This window comes from Manis javanica, chromosome 14 (assembly GCF_040802235.1).
Source record: "Manis javanica isolate MJ-LG chromosome 14, MJ_LKY, whole genome shotgun sequence".
In the NCBI taxonomy this organism is placed as follows: domain Eukaryota; kingdom Metazoa; phylum Chordata; class Mammalia; order Pholidota; family Manidae; genus Manis; species Manis javanica.
This window is the reverse complement of record NC_133169.1, coordinates 11,337,353-11,358,455: the sequence shown is the minus strand read 5'-3', so window position 1 is coordinate 11,358,455 and position 21,103 is coordinate 11,337,353. Positions and strand designations below refer to the sequence as shown.

The following is a 21,103-nucleotide window of genomic DNA, read 5'->3' as shown; positions in this document are numbered from 1 at the left end:
GCCCAGGGCTCTAGGCCTGGCTGCCGTACACACTGGCTGATTTCTCGCCCTGGTTCTCCTCTATAATAATGGACAGGTTGGCCTGAATTGTCCTTAAGGGACTTTGGAGCCCTAGAAGAGCGACCCTTAACTCAGCTCCTGCTCTGTGACTATGACCCCACCACAGCCTCTTCCTGCACCCAAGTGAGTCCTGAGTATGTCCATCTGTGGGCATCTGTGCCCTTCTTCACACCCTGCTCAGTCCTGCCTTTAATCTCTTTATTTCTCAATCTGTTTCTTGGGGTTCGGTGGAGGTGGGGGTGTTGGATTGTTTGTGCTCCTTAGATATCTTTTCCTCTAATTAGTTTATAATCTCTCGGGGGTGACCCAGGCCAGACCTTCTGGGCCCGGGGCCAGCTGTCTGATGCTGCCAGGGGAGGATGAAATGTTTTTCTCTTGAGGAGTTGGTCACACGCGCGGGTCTCTGAGTCAGCATTCAACGCTACCTTTTTATGGGTCCAAAGGAGCCTCCCAGGCCATCTCTCCAACCAGAGTTTAGTCCATGGTGCGGACAGAGCGGCAGGCGCCGCCAAGGTAAATACTGACTCCGCCAAATACAAGACAAATACAAGCAGGTACAGAAGGACAAACACATTAGAGGGAGGGGAGGCGTGGGGGCCGCCCCAGGAGCCAGCGCCCTGAGAAGAGGGGCTGTGGCAGGGTGGGGTCGCAGCTGAGTTCTAGAAGGTGGTGGGGCCACGCCTTAGAGCCTGGGGCCCGGCCTCTCCCTGCATGGCAGGGGGGCGTGCTGAGAGTCCTGGGGAGGAGCAGAGGAGCAGCCGGTCGTGTGTGAGGCTGGGAGTCAGAGGAGGGGGCGCTTCTCCCCAACACTCATGCGAGTGCCGCTGCTGTGGGGCAGGACGAGGGGGCCAAGCTGCTTGGCTCCTGCGCGGGAGGCTTGCTCCGGCCCTCCACAAGCCCCTCCTTCCTTCCCCTCGCCTCTGGAGGGTGGAGAGCTGGAGAGACGGGAGAAGCGCCCGGAAGAGGAAAGGAAATCAGGGAGGGAGCAGTATGGGGGCGGGGGGCAGCCCAGAGAAGGGGGACCTGGGGGTGCAGCGTGGAGGGCACCTGACTGCAGGAGAGAGAGGGGCTCTGGTCAGACTCACCTGGAGCCAGTGCAGACTCTCCGTGAACCTGGGCAAAGCCCCAACTTCTCTGAGTTTCCCTCCTCACGGGAAGGCAGGATGCCGGCGCCAGTCCTTACGTGGACAATGGAGGCGAGGGACCAGAGACCACTGGGGGCCGGTCCTAGGCCCTGGGGGCGCTCAGAACAGCCCTCCTCAGCATGTGCCTCCTTGTCATGGACTGTTTTGAGCCTAAAGGTGACTGAGACCTTGAGGGCTCACAAGATGTTTTTGCCCCTCTCTTAACTACCTAGAAGGATCTAATTTGGGATTTTGCACAAAATAGCTTATTACCAGAGGTAAATTTTATCTGAGTGGTCCATCTGTATGGCAGGACAAACATCTAATAACCGAATACCTGCTCTTCCTTGCCCTGTGCATTGTCCGCCTCCCCTTCGAAGCTCCAGGCTGCTACCCCATTCCTCAGATCAGGATGGCGTACAGACCACGTTTGACCTTTCCGTCTTTGAACCTCTCATGTTTATGGTGTTCCTGCACATGTGAAATTAAATTTGATTCTCTCCCCTTAATCTGTCTCATATCAGTTGAGTTCTTAGCCAATAGAGGAGAACCTTTAAGGGCAGAGGAACATTTTCATTCCCAACTGGCCCATGGGACCAATTCCGTGTTGGTTTCCATTTGGACACGGGGAGCCTGGAGATTTCTCAACAGCCACCTCCTTCAGATCAAGGTCTTTATTGCTGAGGGGGAACGGGGGCTTCCTCCGTGACCCTTTCTGAAATCTTGTGCCTCTGCACCATAAAAGGTTGGAGGTTGTTCTGGGCTGCCAGCTGGCCTGGCCATCTGGCCCCCATGTCTGCTCAGAAACTGGGCGGTGGAATTAGCAGGCATGCGCTAAGCCTGTGTCCTCGGTTGCACGCTGGGCAGCTGGTTCACCACTTACATAAGCGGGGCCAGGAAGCTGAACTTGTTTTTGCTGGCAAGAGCAACAGCAGGCTGCAAGAGAGTTGAGAAATATGTGTCTCCATGTGTGTGTTTTTCTGTGGTTGTTGACATTTGCAAATTTACTTGAAGAGGGAAAGAGTAGAAAAACAAAGCTGTTTGGGTGTCTGGCACCCGACTTTAGGTCCGGAAAGGGGAGGAACCCCACCTCCCAGAGGTGTACCACAAAATCCCTGGCCGTGGTGGGTGGGGGAAGGGGACAGTGCCCCTGGGAGCAGGATTACTTGGGCCTTAGGTGCCTGGAGGTGTGGGATTGGTTGCCTAGGGTTACTAGGACCTAAACTCTCTTCCCTTCAGGAATGGGAGGCAAGGGGTGCTGTGGGAATTCCCTTCCCTAGAGTCCTCCAGGGAGAGGAGAAGGCTCTGTGTGAGGGCACTGCTGGGGTGATCTGGCTGTCGTCCCTGCCCAAAAAGCATCAATTATTAGAATAATAAATCCATACATTAAATACATGTTTTTAAGCTGGGGTATCCTCTGAGATAAACAGACACAGACATGGTTCCTGCCTTCTGAGAGTTAATGATTCAGGGTGACAAGATGCTAAACAGAGGAAGGGGGGCGCATCAGAGACCTTTGGGTAGTAGTCTGAGCCCTCATCTCACAGAGAGGGCAAGCGGGGGCTCTTCCAGGGGCTGGGGAGAGCTGGGACAGTCCAGGGCTGTTTCTCTCTGCCCAGCTGCCTCCCACTCTAAGAGATGTACTGTATAGTAAATGACAAATCAAGATGGCATTTCGGTGTCAGCCCAACCCTATCCAGTTAATGACTCAACTGGGACAGACGGGACATCAAGTGCTTTGACAGTGGAGGACATTTTGGGAGGTTTGTTTCAGGACGGTGTCTTTCTGAGCTCAGGCCCAGGTGAGGCACTTTCATTGTCTCTGCAGAATCCCTTTTCTTGGTGAGGAACCTGGGATGAAGGGTGCTGCTGCCTTGTATCTGACATTGGCTTGGGTAGGAAAGGAAGGCTTTGTGGCTGCCCCCTCCCCTCCCCTGCCTCTGTGATGCTTTGTGATGCACTCGGGGGCTGGGTGAGAGGGTGGCAGGGAGAGAGACACAGCGGGTTCATTCTCAAGGTGACTGAAGATAAACGGAAGGAGCAGTGCTGGCTCTTGTGTGGAGGCCGGAGCAGGAGGTGGGGCAGGCACTGAGCGGAGATACCCATCCTCTGGGGCTTTCACTTCTCTATGTCTTTGCATACTGTTCCCTCTTTATAGGGTGCCATTCCCAGTGTGGGGGAAAAAATTACAATATTTCCAGAATCCCTTGCCTGGCCTTAGTACATCTCCACATCAATAGATGATTACAAGGCTGGGGAGAGCAAGGGTCTCTCTGGACCAGAGAGGTTTGGTGGGGTCCCTTTTTACAGCCGGGAAGTGGACAACTGCCTGTAAACAATGAATGGGTTTCTCCCACTTTATTTCTCCCTTTGACTGATTTTGGCTTCAAAGGTAATTTGCCCCAGGCTGGGAACTTGCTTTCCCCGTGGAGTTGCACGGTGGCTCCACTTACCAAACTTCCATTCATTTCTCAAGGCCCAGCTCATTAGTTCTCTCCCCTTGGATTCTTCCCTTTTAGAATGATTTGCCCCCCTTCCGGCTCCCTCAATATTTTGGGGACATTTACATCAGGATGACCTATATTAGAGGGAGTTTCAAGTTCTCTATGAGATTGTGTGGGGTTTAAACAAGATTAGACTGTGGAAAAGAGAGAGGCGTGTTGGTACACAGTAGGTGTTCAATAACTATCAGTTGTCTCTCCTGGATCAGGATTCCTGACCTTGCACATGATGGGTGCACAAAAAGTTCTTGAATTCTTGACTGAGGGGACTGGCACAGGCTTGCAACCCTGGCCCCAAATGACTGAGCGATTGCTCAAGGGCAGACGCTCAATTGCATGCTCTTTGTTAAATGTCAGAGTGCGAGGGCCAGCCCTTCCCTGCCCCCTGTTCCGCCTGACCCCGCCTCCCACCAGGGTGGGAGTGAGAGACTCGCTGGGCACATCGGAGAGCACACATCCTAGGAGCCGGAAGTGTTCTTGGGAGCCTGCTCCACACCTGTTCCCTGCTGTGCCTCTTCCCTTTGGCCCTTCCCCACCAGGGAGCCTACTTCCGGAGGACTCTGCAGACTGCAGGGGACAGACAAACAGGGCCAATAGGGAAGAGTGGTGACCATGTGTCCACCAGGAGCTCAGGCCAGCAGGGCTGTGGGCAGGGGTGAGGAGTACAGCGGGAGTGACGGAACACAGAGCTGTGGGAGGTGAACCTCTCTGGTCTGGGAAGGTGTTCTCAGAAGCCGCTTATGCTGAAAAATCCACTTGCTGTCCACCCCATTCCCTGGTTTCCATTGCTCCCTGCTGCATCTGTCCCCTCCTCCCTAGGCAGACCCAGGCTATGTAGCTTCTTTGTTTAAAATGTATGTTCTTAGTATAAGAGCAATGCAAATAACTTACAGAAAATTCAAAACAGCAGAAAGACGGAAGGAAGAGCAAGGAATGACCCTAGCCCCATTGTTTGGAGAAGTGGACAGTGGCTCCAGGAGGGCATCATTCCTTCCTCTTCAAAGAGAGGCCCGAGAGGCCCCCCTGCGGTGCCCGGTGTCTGGGGCACTGACTCAGGTTAGGGTCGGGAGGTAGGGAGTAGGGGTGGGGGTTGGGGGGGTGGCACTGCCCACTGCGACTTGCACAATTCCATTCTCTTGCCTCCTGTCCTCAGTATTTGACTGTGCTTATCCTGCATAAAGTGCTTTAAACAGCATAGTTAACATAGCATTGTTCACAGGTTGTATAACAAAGGAATATATTTTGAAGAAGGGCAGGGACAGGCAATCCTTGCCAACAGAGTGGTTTATGATCATTCATCATGAAAAAAAAAAAAGACTCTTTAAAGAATCAGAGAACCATTACTCAAGTTCTTTGGCAGAGGAAGTGGCCATTACATTGCTCCTGCAGCTCTGCTTTTGTGGAAGAGAAAAAAAAAAAGGCTTTTGATTTGCTGTTTCTCTGAGTTGCCTACTTTGGCCATTGTTAGAGAGAGAGGGCAAGAACACAACAGCCCCTGCTATTGTTCACGCTGGTCACTAAACATGGCAAGAGCTTCCATCTGAACTGGGGGTCAGGGAGTGACCAGAGAAGCACATTCCCTGGAAGTGGCGAAGGCAGAAGCAGAGAAGGGAGCTCCCTCTGGCTCCAGGCTCGCATCTTCTTTCCTCAGCACCCCCTGCCTGTGATGAGCTGGCTGCTCTGGCCTTTACATTGCACGGCCCAAGGGGGCACCACTTAGAGCACCGTGTCACCCGTGGCGGGCTCCTGGGAGTTTTCAGTGCGGAGGCCCTGTCCCTGTGGGCGTGCCTCTTAGGCCCCCTGCATTAGATAAATAGTTATGAAGCCCCAACTGAGCTCTGATGAGGGCCAGTGGGAGCTCCGTCTCACAGTGGCGTTGGGGAGGGGAGCTGTCATATACGGTACTTATCCCCCCTCATCTGAGGGTTCGCTTTCTGTGGTTTCAGTTGCCTGTGGAGTCACCAGGGCCCAGAAACAGGTGATCCTTCTGCAAAAGGTCAACAGTAGCCTAGCGCCTTGTCACAATGCCTGCATCATTCACTTCAGTTCATCGATTTGGCCTTTTCTGTGGCCAAAATGCCTTCATGTAGGCATTTTGCCACCTCGTATCATCACAAGAAGTATGAGTATATTAGAATAAGGCATTTTGAGAGGGAGAGAAACCACATTCATATAACTTTCATTGCAGTATATTGTTTTGATTGTTCTCTTTTTATTATTAGTTGTTACTAATCCCTTCCTGCGCCTAATTTATAGTTAAGCTTTATCGTAGGAGAGTCTGTACAGGAAAAAACCTGGTATATATGGGGTTCAGTACTAATGTGTTTTTGGGCATCCACTGGGTGAACCCTGTGGGCAAGGGAGGGCTCTGAGGTTGAGGACAGGGTCGTGTGAAACGTGCCAATGAAAGGATGAGCCATTCAGGCTCCTTGACTCCCTGTGTGGACTTTCAACCTGTCCTGTGTCTGTTGTGTATTGGTGCCTTGTGAACTCTGATTTCTGTTCACTAGCTGATGGAGGGGTGTTGTGGGCACAGCATGGGGGGCTGCCGCCTAGCAGACAGTCCTATTTTAGCAGCGTCTCCACCTTTGTTCCTATAGTGGGGGTAATTTGTGCATGAACTTGACATCCATGTTAGGTTTGGTCCTTATGACTGCTTTATTAAGTGGAAAGAGGGGAAGTGAAAATTGCATCATAGTGATCTGAAGTGTCAGTGGGTCTTCTGAACTAAACCTCACTCAGGCACAGGTGGAAATCATTACATAGACTGGGTGTGGCCAGCAGCCTCCATCAGGCGCTCACTGGACTTAAACACCATTGGACTGTGTGTTCAATTATGAAGAAAAAGGAATATTTTACAGCAGTGAGAAGGAATGAACTATAGCGACCCAGAGACACAGTGAATGACAAAATCATGCTGCAACTATTTATACACAAGCCATTTATGTAAGCTCAAAGCTCAAGCAAAGGTAAGAAAAATGGAGAGATCCACGAGTAGTGAGCCTACTTTTAAAAGCAGGGTAATGTTAAACCCAGAATATAACACTGTATAGGTGGAGAGGTGGTGGAGACAGATGCACAGAGGGAGCTTCAGAGATGGTGTAGTTAGTTTGGGAGGAGCTTGGGAGTGTTTCATGCTCCATAACTTTCATATAAATTACATATATTACTTTGCATGCCTTCAATATTACAGAATACATTGAAAAACTACTTGAAATGCTATATATATCACTGCTTATGTGTGATATACAGGAGTTTTGTGCTGGAATTAGGACTTCTAATAGCTCTTTTAAGCCCTCTGGGCAAGGAAGTACCCTCAGTGGACTTGGTCTTCTGGGGCTCGGGGTTTTGCTGCTGTTTCAGGGAACCCTGTGCCCTGTGTCCCAGCTCTGCAACAGTGGATGCACTCTGCACCTTCTGTCCTTGAGGGCAGGGTCTTTCAGTTGCCTAATTGTGTCTTCACCAGTGCCTGGCTCTGGGGGCCTCCCCGAATGTTGTGGAATGTAGGACAGGAATTCCTGGCCTATGGTTGGGGAAAGTGAGGCAGAGGCCCAGACCCGGCTGGCCGCCCAGTGAGATTGAACCGTTTTCTCACCCAGGGTCCAAGGATCTAGGAGTGAAGAGAAACAATGCCCTAATGGCTGGCTGCGGCCCCGCCCGTGCATGGGTCCCTCACCCACCAGCCTTTGGGGTGGGAGGTGCCAGGGTGGAGGACTCTCTCCCAGTGGTAAAGTGAGAAGGGACCTTGAAGGGAGTCTGTGTAGCCAGGTAGGGCTGTGGCAGGCAGAAGCTGTCTCTGTCTGTCTGATGCCCGTGTCCCTGGTCCCTGCTCTGTGGCCAGTGTGGGTCTGGACAACCGGCGTCCCCAGGCTTTGGGAGTGTTATCCTCCTGGGAGCCACTGATCCTCAGCCCCTCCTGTCTGGCAGCCTCGGATGCGGTGGGAGGAAGGAAAGTCTGCCAAATGAGGTAAAAGCTCCCAAGCAAGAGGGCTTTGCAGGTCAGAGACACACCGGTGCTTGTACCCCAGGCCCAGGAGGAGCACGGGCAGCACATGAGGCCAGGTGCCCAGGCTGCTGCTGGGCCTTTCTGAAATCTTTGGCCGCATTTATTGCTGTTGCTTGCTAATAAATGGTTATGCATTTAGTTTCAAGGACCTAGTGTGCTCAACATGAAACTGGCTGAATTCCCTGGCTTCAGTTCCCTCGGCTGGTTGGACTCATTTAATTAATTGGTTAGACTACTTTCACACTAGATTCTATGAATCTATTTAACTTGTACTAAAAACACTTTACTTGTTCCTTTAATGTTTAATATCCTTTTCTTTGAGTAGCATGCGCATGAGTTTTCTGGGGGCAGGGAGCACATTTAATCTTTTTTTTTACCTTTTAATTTGGTCCCTAGAATAAAAGTAGCATTAACCTAAGTAGTTTAATAGATGGATGTAGGGTATTGTAGGGGACTTTGAACAGCACCGGGAGACCAGGTTTACATCTCAGCTGTGTAGCTAACTCACTGGTGGTCTTGGGCAAGTCTCCTGATTCTCTTTGCCTCAGTTACTCTGTACAATGGGCCGCCTCCCATGAAGACTCAGGGATTCTGAGCCTTCCTGTGTGCTCATGTATCTTGCGTCCTGCTTGGGTACCTGGCACTCATTTCTACATGCATTCATTCATTTGCACGTTCATCTAGTGCTCAGTGGGCCCCTGCCATGTGCCAGGCAACAGAAAAGAAAGGAGCACAAAACAGGTTGCCTGTTCTTGTAGCAGTGGGAGTTTTGAAGAGAAAGCAGATCCAGAATTGGAAATTATAGGGCAGCATGTGGTGGGAGACATGGTAGGGAAGGTCACACCCAAAGGGGGCCTAATCTAGCTGGAGGGATAGGGGGAAGGCCTCTGGGGAAAGGATATTTAGGCTGAGCCCTGAAATAGGAGGAGGTGGTATGGGGATGGGGTGGGGGAAGAGGGAGTGTAAGAAGAATCGGGGGTGCTGAGAGGGAGGGACTCTAAACTTCCTGAGGGCAGGTAGGGAGAGATGAAGCCGCAAAGGTCAGCAGGGCAGGCGGTGGGAGGCCCTGTGGGCCAGGCCTCGCAGCTTGGGTTTCATGCTGTGGACAGTGGCAGGCCCTTGAAGGGTTTAAGACCAAAGGAGTGGGGTGGCCAGATTGCATCTGTGGAAGGCCCACTTGGGCAGTGGGGTGGGGAGGCCACTGGCAGGCCATTGCCTCAGTCCAGGCGGAGGGGACAGTCGTCTGCACCAGTGGATGGGCTTAAGAGATGTCTAACACTGAAGCCTCTTGTGGCTTCCCAAGTCACACACACAGTCCTTTCATGGGGCTATGGGCTTATGGAGTGTCCTCTCCTTCCCCAGAGTTGGCGAGCGACGTGCTGAGCAGCCTGTTGGAGTCCACCGTTACCCTGACCTGCCCAGGTGGGGATCAGGAAGACAATGCCACCATTCACTGGGTGTACAGGAATCAGGTCGCAAACTCACATGGGGACAGACTGGTTGGCGAGGGAAGGGGGCTGCTTCTGAGGTCGGTGCAGCTCCATGACTCTGGAAACTATTCGTGCTACCAGGACGGCCGCCCGGCTGGGAGTGTGCATCTGCTGGTGGATGGTGAGTTGTCTTCAGAGGTCTGGGGCGGCATTGTGCATTCCAGACAGAGTCCCTGCTTGACCCGTTAAACTCCTGTTACTTACTTGGCCCGAGGATTTCAAGGAAAGGCCCACTGACGTCTGCCAGTGAGACTGACGGAGGTTCCTGGTGGGTGGAGGCATGTGGCTGATGGGAACACCGTCCAGCTGGCCTTGTGCAGTTAGGGCTTGAGGGGTACTGGTTAGTGTCATAGAGGCTGGAGCAGGATGGGCTAGGTTTGAATCCTCCTCCTTCCCAGCTTAACTTCTCCACCCCTCAGTTTTCTTGTTGGTAAAATAAGGTTAATTTTATTACCTTGACACAGCGTTGTTGAAAAGATGTGTATGCATGCGGAGGGCGTTGAAAACTCTGCATACTAGCTTTCCAATGTTCAGTTCTTATTTTTAGAATGCTCCGGCTTCTAGATACCCCCGTGCCAGGCCCTTCCTTCCCTGGTCTCTCATGTCATTCTTTCAGTGATAATGTGAGAGAAAGCAGGGTCATCATCATTATTATTCTGCCCTCACTTAGTTTTGTAGTAGGAAACTGAAGAGGGCTGGGACTTGCTCAAGGTCACGCAACCCGGCCTGTGGACCCCCACGCCCTTCTCTCCCCTCGAGACACGTTAGCCTCGGCCCCGCCTCTCTTCACTCGCCCCACTCCCCAGCCCGAGGACTTCCTGTTCCTCTTAGATCTGTAGATCTGGGGGTGGCTGTTTGGCTCCAGGGCCCTGGGCGTGGGGTGGGCAGCTGGGCTGAGCCGGCGCTCCCCCTGGGAGGGAGACGGGTGCTTCCTCCTCATGCCTGCTGTGCTCTCCTTTCAGCCCCTCTTGAAGAGCCCCAGTTCTCCTGCTCCCGGAAGAGCCCCATCGTCAATGTTCTTTGTGAGTGGACCCCTCAGAGCCCCCCGTCGCCGAGCACCAGGGCTGTGCTACTGTTGAGGAAGTTGTGAGTATCTTGGTCTGCCGCCCTGTGGGTTGTTCCTGTCTCCCCCATCCCTATGAAGCCCCACGAGGGCGATGGTGCTTGCCAAGGAGCCAAGTGGGACTGGCCGGCCAGTGATTCCAAAATATTATCCTCTCAAGTAATTACTTTGGAATGAGGAGGAGGGAATGTGAGAGGGAACTGAAGCTTCCAATCCTGCGCTCACCAGCCCTGGGCACTGTGCTCCGAGCTGTGTCTGGTTAGCTGTCGCAATAGCCCTGGTAAGGGAGTGTTATTTCCTTCTCGGTTTCACAGATGGAGAAACTGAAGTGCAGAGATAGATTAACTTGTTTAAGGTCCTTGCTGGTAAGTGGGATCTGTTGGGAATCAAACTCCAGTCTGTCTGATTTCAAATACAAAGGTTTTGGGCATTGCTCTGAACACAAGCAAATATCCCCACGATGGAAAGGCGGCCAGCTCATTATCAGCATCCTGACTAGGAGCCTATTGGGCAGGGAAGTGGCGACAGGGTGGGGAGAGGGTGCTGGGGCCTGGGGGCAGGAGGTCACACTTGTCAGGGGACCCTACTGCAGCAGAGACGCAGAAAGTGGGGGAACCTGGGATGAGCTCTGGTGTGGATGTGTCCAAGGTGGAAAAGGCGGAAAACAAATACACTTCTGCGTGCATTTGTTTGCCTCCATCCCATAGCCAGGGTCCCCTTAGTCCCGATGTTTATAATTGAGTTTGAGCTGTCAGCGATCAAAGTATCAACACATCTGAGCAGCGACTTCAGCAGGATGGTTTGGTTTCCACTCGTGTCTGTCTCCAGAGAGCTGCCTGCTGGGGATATTTATGCTCTGCTCTCTGCACAGAAATGTGTAGATTGCCTGTCAGCACGTGATGCTTCCGTGATGGGACTGATAGCTCACACCCCCAGGCGGGGAGGTCAGAAATCTCCTCAACCTGAAGCTGGGTTTGGATATAAATTGTTTGGGGTCTGGAAGGCAGTCCTGTCCAGACTGGATGTTCTGCAGAGTGGCCAGCAGCTGTCCAGACCAGCCCACGGAAGTGTACGCAGTTGGCACTTCAACCAGAACACTGTGTGTGTGACATGAAGAGAGAGAATGAGGCATTTAAGGCACTCTCTTCTCCTGCCAGCAGCCTCAGGCACCTCGTACCCCCTCCTGGGCTCCGAGCATCCGCACTGACCCGAGGGAGGGGGTGGGGAGTGCCTCTGAGGGTCTCAGGGACCCCAGAACCCCCTCAGGCCCCTCCTGGCCCCGTGAGACTGCTGGAGCCCCTAGAATAAGGTCTGTGTGTTCTGCTTTATTCTTGGTGTGTGTGCACACCCTTGCCCTACTATGTTCTCCCCTCATTTTGTCCACAAAAATTTGGTGAGTACAGCATGTGCTGTGGGCTAGGCCCTGTTCTAGGGCTGAGGAGAGGCCCAGGGTGAGCAAGCCTGGGCCCTGCCCCCTGCCCCACAGCGGGTATAAGCCAGCTGACCACTCCACCTTCTCAGTGTTAGGTGGGATTGGAGCCTGGGCATCTTGCAGGGAGGGCAGCTCTACTGCAGGCTGGGAAGGGTGGGGCAGGCTTCCCCAAAGTAAAGAATTTGTCCTGGGCCCCGGGTTTAAACCCCATCCAGAGGTGTGATGAGTCATTGCCCCAGCGGCAGGGTGAGTGGCTGCCGTGGACTCACATGCCCACACGTCAAAAATGGGAGAAGTGTCAGGCTTCCAGACCAGGTGGGATGTTGTCTGACTCACCTTGAATATCTTCAGTCACCCAGAAATCTTCTGGGCTCGCCTGCCGGAAATCCCCCCACCTCCTTGTGAAGCCCACTAGCACTTCCGGAATGGCATTTCTACTGGCTGTCCTACTCTTCTGAAGACAAGCCTTTTTTTGTTGGTGCCTTGAGGACAGGGAGGAGCTTCTGTGATTCATTCTGCATCTCCCACCATGCCCAGAACACAGGACCTGGCAGGAATCCAGAATGCACCGCAGATCTAATGCCCCCATGACTGAGTGTGCCCTTTAGACCAGGACTTTTGACCCACCCTGCCGGGTGCTAAGCTAGATATTTTACACTCCTTTTTGCATTAATCCGAATAAATCCCTCTGAGTGGGTGTTGATAATACTCCCATTTTCCATTGAGAAAACAGGCTCAGAGAGGTTGGATAATTTACTCAGTCTCAAGAATTCCTAAGTGTGGAGAGGGGAGCGGGTCAGACTGCCCAGACTGGGCTTCTAGCCCCCTCCCCTTCTCCACGCCTGCTCCCCTGTAAGTGCAGACGCTGACAGTTAGCCCCACCCTTGTTTTGTGCGGACAGTCCCTTGGAAGAATTCCAGAGGCCATGCAAGTATTCTCCGGAGACCCAGAAGTTCTCTTGCCAGTTGGTGGTCCCAGAGGGAGACAACTCTTTCTACATAGTGTCTCTGTGTGTCACCAACAGTATTGGGAGCAAGCTCAGCAAAGCCCAAACATTTGAGGGGTACACAGTCTGTAAGTAAGCTCCTTATCTTTTGGTTTAATAGCCCTGGGGACTTCTTGGAGGAGCAGGGAGGGAGTTGGGTGAGGGGTTTGGTGAGCTGATGCCTTTTGATCTTTACTTTGCCAGAGGTTGGACTGTGGCAGACAGGGGCCCTGTCCTGCCTGGGGATGTGGCCTGGTGCCGGGGGTAGGATCCCGCCTGTCCAGGGGGTTTTGCAGGGACTTCACAGGTCTCTCCTTTGCTCCACACTTGCTTCCACAGAGGATCCATGTTCCCTTTTCCCACAGTGCAGCCTGACCCACCTGTCAACATCACAGTCACTGCTGTGGACCGGAAGCCCCGCTGGCTCAATGTCACCTGGGAATACCCCCCCTCCTGGAACTCATATTTCTACAGGCTGCGGTTTGAGCTCCGGTACCGGGCTGAACGATCAAAGACATTCACAGTGTGGATGGTAAATTCTTCTTTTACTTTTGGATGGAAAAGTGCCCCTTGATACTTGGGGTAGGAGAAAAATAAGAAGTGGGTTCTGGGTTCTGCTTTACAACTGACTACCTGAATAGCATTGGTTAAGTCCCTGAACGACCCTGAGCTGTGGTTACCACATTGATTAACTGGGAATAATAATACCAGGCCATCTCCTCTTTGCAGGCCTGGTGGTGAGAGAGAGTGTGGCCTGGGGAGATCTAGGCTACAAGCACGTCAGGTGCGGCCTGTAGGATTCCACAGTGCGTCAGGATGGGGGCATGGCTTACAGCTTCTGCCTGGGTCAGCCTGGAGGGCAACCCCATCTCTGAGTCTCGGAGGTCTCTGCCAGGCTGAGTCACTCCCTGGACCTCAGAGATGGTACAGTTGAAGGCAGGGGCTGGTGGGGCTGCCTAACCAGTGCCACTGTGCCTCCCACCATCAGGCCAAGGACTTCCAGAATTATGGAGTCATCAACGATGCCTGGAGGGGCATGAGGCACGTGGTGCAGATTCGGGCCCAGGAGGAGTTCGGGCATGGCGACTGGAGCGAGTGGAGCCAGGAGGCCATGGGCACCCCTTGGATAGGTACTATGGTGGGCGTGGAAGGGACGTTTGAGTTGTTAACTATACCAGTTACCGTTGCTATGTAACAAGTCACCCCCAAGCAAGTGGTAAAGCAGCAACCATTTATCTGCTTAAGATTTTGAAAATAAGTCAGCCAGCCAGCTCTGTGCTGGCCTTGCCGGAATCACTAACACAGCTGCCAAAGGCCTGCGTGGCCCGCGGTGGCCTCGCTCACATGGCTCCCAGCTGGCGTTGGCTGGTGGCTGGGGCCCTGGGTTCTCTCTGTGGCCTGTCACATTCTAGTAGGTCAGTCCAGACTCAGGAGTGTGGGGAGTGACTCCACAACTTGATGGGGGGAGCTGAAAAGGATTTGTAGCTACATTTAATCTTCCCATTACTAACGGTTTTTATTTTTAACAAGAGGTTAAAGGTAATACTAACTTGCCTTTGGGGAATGATTGAAGTTAGTGTCTGTGATATAGAACCTGAAAAACTCCAGAAAAATATGAAGAATAATTATCACCAGTATTCTGACCACCCAGAGAACACCAGTGACATTTTAGTATTCTTTTCATTTTGTATGTACATGTATATGTGTGTACACACACACACACACACAGACACGTGTGTGTGTCTGCAACAGTGTGAACATTCTCATTACTACATTTTTTGGAAATGTGTTGTTCAGTAACAGCATGATTAATGTTGTAACCAATGGGAATTTTTTTGACTAAAATTTTTTTTTTATCAAATTAATACATGTCATGGCAAAGATACAAAGGAGGGCTTATGATAACAATTGGTGTCCCTTGCCCCACTCCATCCCACTTACAGCCCTGCTTTCTAGAGGAAGCAGATTCACTTTCTGTGTCTAGTTCTTAGGTTGGTGTCCTCCTTAACTCTGAATAAGCTAATATGACTGTTTCTCTCTTACTTTTTTTTTCCTGGGAAAACAATTTAAGACATTATCTCTTGACTCCTTCCTATGAAAGAATAGGATTTAGCAGACCCAGTGCAGGAGTCCTCCTGATTACAGGCCAGAGAGCGGTCACCCAGCTTCTGCTTGAATGCTTCCAGAGGTGGAGAGCTTACCACTCCTTGTTAACAGACTTTTCTGTTGTTCCAGTGTTCATATTGTCGAATGGCTTCCAGGCTTGCTTCAGTGTTAAATTTTAGCCTAGCAGCATAATTAAACCAAATGAGTTGTTCTTAGACATCAGGCAATTAAAAAAAAAAAGAATAAAATACTCATGTATTGAATGTGTAGGAATTAAAAGGAAAAGATAGAAATTGCATCAATTGCCCAGGCCCATCCCTACCCCTGCCAGTTTCTCCCACCCCTGGCCCCAGGGAGGATATTTTTATGTGTAGGCTTCCCCAGAATGGGTGCTGTGGTGTGATGGCTTTTCCTCCTCCCTGGCTTTGCAGTGTGAGGTCCTCATCTTCCCTCTCCTGGGAGAGCCAGAGGAATGGGCTTGGGGCTTAGGATTTCTTCCAATTTGGATACACATAATGTCAAGTGCCAGCTCAGATCTTGGTGCTTGTTGCATCTCCTTAGGAGGCAGCTTTCTATTGGACCCTCTTCTCAAAAGCTATTTCCTGTTAAGTTCTGGACAAGAAGGGAGGCCAACTATTCTGTCTTACTTAGGAAAACCATTTAAATAAACCAGAACATCCTTTAGGCTACATTGTGTTGACCTGTCCACAGTTGTCTTGGATTTGGATACACTTTGAGTCAAAACATGCTCGGTATCTGAATGCAGAACATTAATATGGCCCAGGAAGCCTTTGCAAGGGGAGAAAAATTATTTACAACATCGTGCAGTGTAGGGGAAATGTTCCGGATGTCGGCCAACACCTGTTTGCTTTTTATTCCAACCGTTTAACTTAGATGGTCACAAACAGCTTTAAGAAATCCTGTTCTAGTAGAAAGTTATTTCTTTCTTTAAAAATTTTTTAAATTGTAAAATATATACAACTTAAGATTCCCCATTTGAACTATTGTTAAGTATGCGGTTTAGTGGCATTGGGCACATTCATATTGTGCAACTATTGCCATCATGCATCCAGAACTCTTCATCTTGCAAAACTGAAACTCCATACCCATTACACATTCAACTCCCCAACCCCTGGCCACCACAATTCTACTTTCTGTCTCTGTGAGCTTGACTGCATGAGGGACCTCCTGTCAGTGGAATCATACACTATTTCTCTTTGTGACTGGCTTATTTCACTGAGCATAATGTCCTCCGGATTCATCCATGTTGTAACATATGTCAGAATCACCTTCCTTTTTTAGGCTGAATAGTATCCCGTTGTAGGTATAGACCACATTTTGTTTATCCATTCATCTGTGGATGGCTACTTGGGTTGCTTCCAACTTCTGATTATTGTGAAAAAGGCTGCTGAAAACATGGGTGTACAAATATCTGGTCTCTGCTTTCAATTCTTTTGAGGCTATCCCCAGAAGTAGAATTGCTGTATCATATGGTAGCTCTATTTTTAATTTTTTGAGGAACTGTCATATTGTTTTCCACAGGGGCTGCACCATTTTACATTCTTATCAGCAATGCACAGGGTTTCAACTTCTTCACATCTTTGCCGATACTTACTATTTTCTGTTATGATTTTTTTTCTATGATAGCTCTCCGAATGGGTGTGGAGTGGTATTGTGGTTTTGATTTGCACTTCCATTAATGATTAGTGATGTTCAGTATCACTTTATGTGCATACTGGCCATTTGAATATCTTTTTTTGGAGATATTCAAGAAAGAAATACCTATTCTTTCTCAGGTGAACTGAACTCTGGCCTCACTGGGTCTTGCTATATTCTCTGGGGAAATCCGTATCAAGTCCACTCGTCTGCTCTTCTAAATTCTTCTGGGATTCCCAGAGGAATCACATTTGTTTGCAGTCTTCCCAGACTTCTATATGGGACAGCTTGTGGGTCCTAACCTGTCTGGTCACCTTGCCTTGAACCTGGTCTCATTTGTGGATGTCCCTTTTTCTTTCTCTTTCTTCTTCTTTTCTTTAAACAGATTTTTAGGAGATTTTATTAGTGTATTGATGCCTGGCTAGTTACCAAAAACACAAGGGCATGGCCATCTTTGCTTCATTCCCTATAAGTGCATTTTATTTTATTTTTAAATTATTTTTTATTTTCTAATTTAAAAAAGTTGAAGTGTAGTTGATATGCAATATTTGATTCAAATGTGCAACTTAGTGATTTGACACTTTTATACGGAATGCCACAGGAAGTGTATTTACAATCTGTCACCATACCAAGTTTCTACAATGTTATGGACTGTATTCCTATGCTATAGTTTTCATTCCCGTGACTTATTTTTTTTATAATTGGAAGTTTGTACCTCTTTACTCTCTTCCCCTCTGACAATCGCCAATTTGTTCTCTTTTTTTGTTTGTTTGTTTTTTGTTGAGATTTCATTTTTTAGGCTCCACATGTAAGTAAAATCATATGGTGTTTGTCTTTCTGTCTGACTTATTTCAGTTAACATGATACCCTCTAGGTCCATCCATGTTGTCACAAATGGCAGGATTTCCTCCTTTTTTATGGCTGAGTAATATTCCATAGTGTGTCTATGTATATCTTCTTTATCCATTCATCTATTGATGAACACTTAGGTTGCTTCCATATCTTGGCTCTTGTAAATAATGCTGTACATATAAGAGGGTACACATATCTTTTCAGATTAGCCATTTTGTTTTCTTCAGGTAAATACTGAGAAGTGGAATTACTGGATATATGGTATTTCTTATTTTTAATTTTTGAGGAACCTTCACACTTTTCCATAGTGGCTGCACCATTTTACATCCCCACCCGCAGTGCATGAGGGTTCCCTTTTCTCCACATCCTCACCAATAGTTGTTATTTCTAGCCTTTTGGATACTAGCCATTATGACCAGTGTGAGGTGGATGTCCCTCTTTGAATTATTGATATCCTCCCAACAGTGGAAGGCTGTGTCACAGGGGCCACCTGGCCAGCACTGGGTACAGCTTCCCACTTTAAGCCTTGGGCCGCTGTGCTTCCGGGACTTGCTAGAGTGACTGTGTGAGCTCAGCAGAACACTTAACTTCTTCTCACATAAGCAGCTCAAGAGTTCGCATCCTTCTCCTGTACATGTGTGGTTTGTGGGGAGCTGGGGGGCGGATATCTTCAAAACCACAGTGGTGAACATATCCACAAGAGAAACCAGCTGCTCCCTCTCCACGGAGGGCAGAACAGGAGGAACGGATTCAAGAGGGATTCAGGTTGGAAGTTGGGGAGCACTTAGGAAAATGACAGGGAGGTTAGAGTGCCCGGTTGGGTGTGTCTCTCTGGCAGTGAGGTTCTCCGGCTGGTTGGGACGGGGCTGTGCACTAGATGCTGTATCCACAGGCTTCCTGGCCCCAGGGACCTCCAGCTCTTGGAGCCCAGCCACAGGATGCCCCTGCCTGTCAGCCTAGGTGTGGGGATGGTGACCTCTGGGGGACATGGAGCTTATGGGAAGCACACTGGACCTGGGAGTCATGCTGTGTGACCTTGGTAAAGTTTGTTACCTTTCAGAGCCTCAGTTCTGTCATGTGTAAAGTAGACATGGTATAACCTGTCTTGTCCTCTTTGGAGAAGTTTTTATGAGTCCAGTGAAAAAACATTCTTTAGAAATAATAATGCTTATTGCAAATGTAGGGGGATTAGCAATTATAGCGTGGTGTTGGCTGGTTCTCGGGGTGCAGAGGGTGAGGTTGCGGACATCTCAGAATTACCACCCTGCTCATCCTGGACACATTGAATCAATCTGGAGGGGAAGGGTCGTTTGAGAAAGCTTTCCCAGCGATGACAGAATGTACTGGGGCTGGGGGAGGAGAGGGCATCCCCTGTAATACGTGCCATAAGGCCCTGGGGCATGCCGACAGTTCTTGCAGCAGCTTAGGAAGGTCAGGGAAAGCTTCATGGAAGAGGTGACATTTGAGTTCTGTCTTGGAGGATGTGTGGGAGTGTCCCAGACAGAGAATGGGGATTACAGGCGGGGAGCAGCAGGTGCAAAGGCGTGGACTGTGAGCAGGGGTGGGCCGTTCGGTGAGGCTGGGGCACAGTTGTGAGGGCGGGAGGTCCGAGCGGGTCAGGTGGAGGCTGACCTCAGGCCTGCGCGGAGTGGGCTGCGGGAGAGACAGGTAGAGGGGGCTGAGGAGCCGGGACTTTGGTGGGTGCTGCCCCCTTGAGGCTGGGGCCTGGCCACACAGGCTGGGGCTCCAGCCCTGCTCCGTGTGGCGGCTTCATATTCCCTGAGCCACACGTCATGGGGTGCCCGCTGCTCCAGCCAGCGAGGCCAGGTCCCTCGGCACCAGCAGCAGTGACCCATTGAGACTGTCCACTCGTGGTGGGGCAGGAAGAAAAGGTTGCACACTGGCAACGTGGCTGGTCTGGGCTCTCTCCAGAGTGGGAGTTCTCCCAGGTTGCCCTCTGGTAGCCCTGACAAGACTGGCACCAAGCCAGTCTGGGATCCCCAGGAGCCGAGAGTCCCTCTGCAGAGCACACTCGGGCAAGGTGTCCGGAAGCCATTAGAAATAAGAGGGTTATTTCTTGCTCCTCACAAATCCTCCCACTCATACCCTGCTCACCCACACTCAGAGAATAATTAGCTGTACCTGTGACCCATGGAAAGCAGTGGACCCATTCTCGGGACGGACACCGATGGAGGAGGTGCTAGTCGTTTGTCTGCACAAAGCCTCGGGGTGCCCTGAGGCCAGGGCCGAGAACCCCCCGGGCGGGTGGGGCCCCCAGGCTTAGCTCCCTAGAGCTCAAACCCTCTGGCCATCCCATTTTGGGGAATTCATTTGGTTCCTCCTGTCGGCACTCGGGGTGTGGAGTCTGCAGGTGGAGAGCACTTGGCATACAGTCTGAAGAGACCTTGTCCCGACCACCCCTCCGCGGGGCATCCCCTGCCGTCAGCCCTTGTACTGTTCTCCACCGTGTCCGCTCTGAGCCCTGTGCCGAGCGCTCTCTCAGAGAGCTGGGTTTGCTGTCAGCCCTGCCCCTTGCTGGCGTGGGCTTCGGGAAGTTCCTGACTGAGCCTCAGTTTGCTTATTTGTCAAGTGGGGATAATAATGCCTTTCTTAGAAAACTCCCCCAAACCAAACACCTGCCTCACAGGGCTGTTGTGAGGATTAAATGAGATGGAAGATGGTTAGCACAGAGCCTGGCACATGGTAAATAGCAGCATTCGTCACTCAGCTGTGCCTACAGGCCAAGCCTGTCTTTTGAACTCTGGGTTCATGTCTCTGCTCGGCCCAGACCTGCTGCCTGTGCCTCATGCGCTGCATGACTCTAATTAAACACATCACTGTCCTTTCCCGGACGGACCTCCCTACATTCTTTGTCTAGTGAAGGGCACCACCACCTGAGCTAGGTAGGACATCTCCAGGACACCAGGCTAGACATCTTCCTCCTGTGGTTCTAGATCTTGTCACATCTCTACATAATCCGTGCAATATCCTGTCCTCACTGATTGCCTGTCTCTGGTGTGTGAGCCGACATGCGTCCTCCACCCCATTGCTGCAGGCGTCTTTCTAAAGCATAAGTGTGCAACTGTCACTCCCCAGCTTACAGCCACGGCCCTCTGTTGCTCTCTGGGTGAAGTTCAAGGTCCTAAGGCCCTTCCCCAGCCGTCCCTGCCCACCTCTCCCTCATGCCTGCCCCTCCCTCACTTACTTCATTTACTGCAGCTGGACTGGACCTGGCCCAGCACCTTGGCACCCGGTCCTTCCACCCCCTGCCACGTCACCTCTCGAGCTCCGCTCTTCTTCATGCTCACCTCCGCATCACCTCCTCCCACAGCCTCTTTGCCCCTCAGACCTCTGTGCATAGCTCAGAGGTTCCCAAACTTTGGGATTCCACAGGTCTGTAAAATTTCAAAAAGAAATTTGGGGACCAAATGAGGTCACCAACTTTTAATTTTGCTAAGTGAGGATAAAAAAATTAAGTAATTAGGTAAAAAGCTGTTGCCATTTACCATCTCCATTATTTCATCAAAGAAAGGATGAAACAAGGGCAGAAGCTCCGAATGAAGGACCCTGGCAATCCTATACCAGGTTTTGTCCACAACGCCTTGTCTATGGTTCCCTCCTGTGGCCTCAGGCCAGCACACGTTTCTACAGACAGTCCTGGACATGCTTGGGACCCAGCTGGAGGGGGTTTATTTCTCTTCAAGAAACGGCCAGCTCTTCAGTGAGGTTTTTTTCCTTCAACGAGTGGAGGAGCAGTGATTATCTTTCTGGTTGGTGGTTGACAGGCGGTGTAGGGTGTGAAGTAGTGTGCTCAGAAGTGCAAGGCGC

At 50.8% G+C, this 21,103-nt stretch overlaps 1 protein-coding gene across 5 annotated transcripts in view; it reads left to right on the top strand.

Annotated features, from left to right (window-relative positions):
• Window positions 1-21,103, top strand: part of IL6R (interleukin 6 receptor) — a 47,008-nt gene that overhangs the window by 9,038 nt on the left and 16,867 nt on the right. For 3 of the 5 annotated variants that reach the window (XR_012125076.1, XM_017655148.3, XM_073221669.1), the window contains exons 1-6: window positions 2,824-2,986; window positions 9,054-9,302; window positions 10,144-10,267; window positions 12,578-12,750; window positions 13,027-13,193; window positions 13,650-13,791. Coding sequence is in view for 4 of the 5 variants with exons in the window: in XM_017655148.3 (XP_017510637.1) it covers window positions 2,839-2,986; window positions 9,054-9,302; window positions 10,144-10,267; window positions 12,578-12,750; window positions 13,027-13,193; window positions 13,650-13,791 (1,003 nt within the window). In the remaining variant the exon portion in view is untranslated. Of the gene's footprint in view, window positions 1-76; window positions 184-370; window positions 574-2,823; window positions 2,987-9,053; window positions 9,303-10,143; window positions 10,268-12,577; window positions 12,751-13,026; window positions 13,194-13,649; window positions 13,792-21,103 lie in introns of those variants that run through there. The other 2 variants (XM_017655167.3, XM_017655157.3) reach the window with 2 other exon arrangements.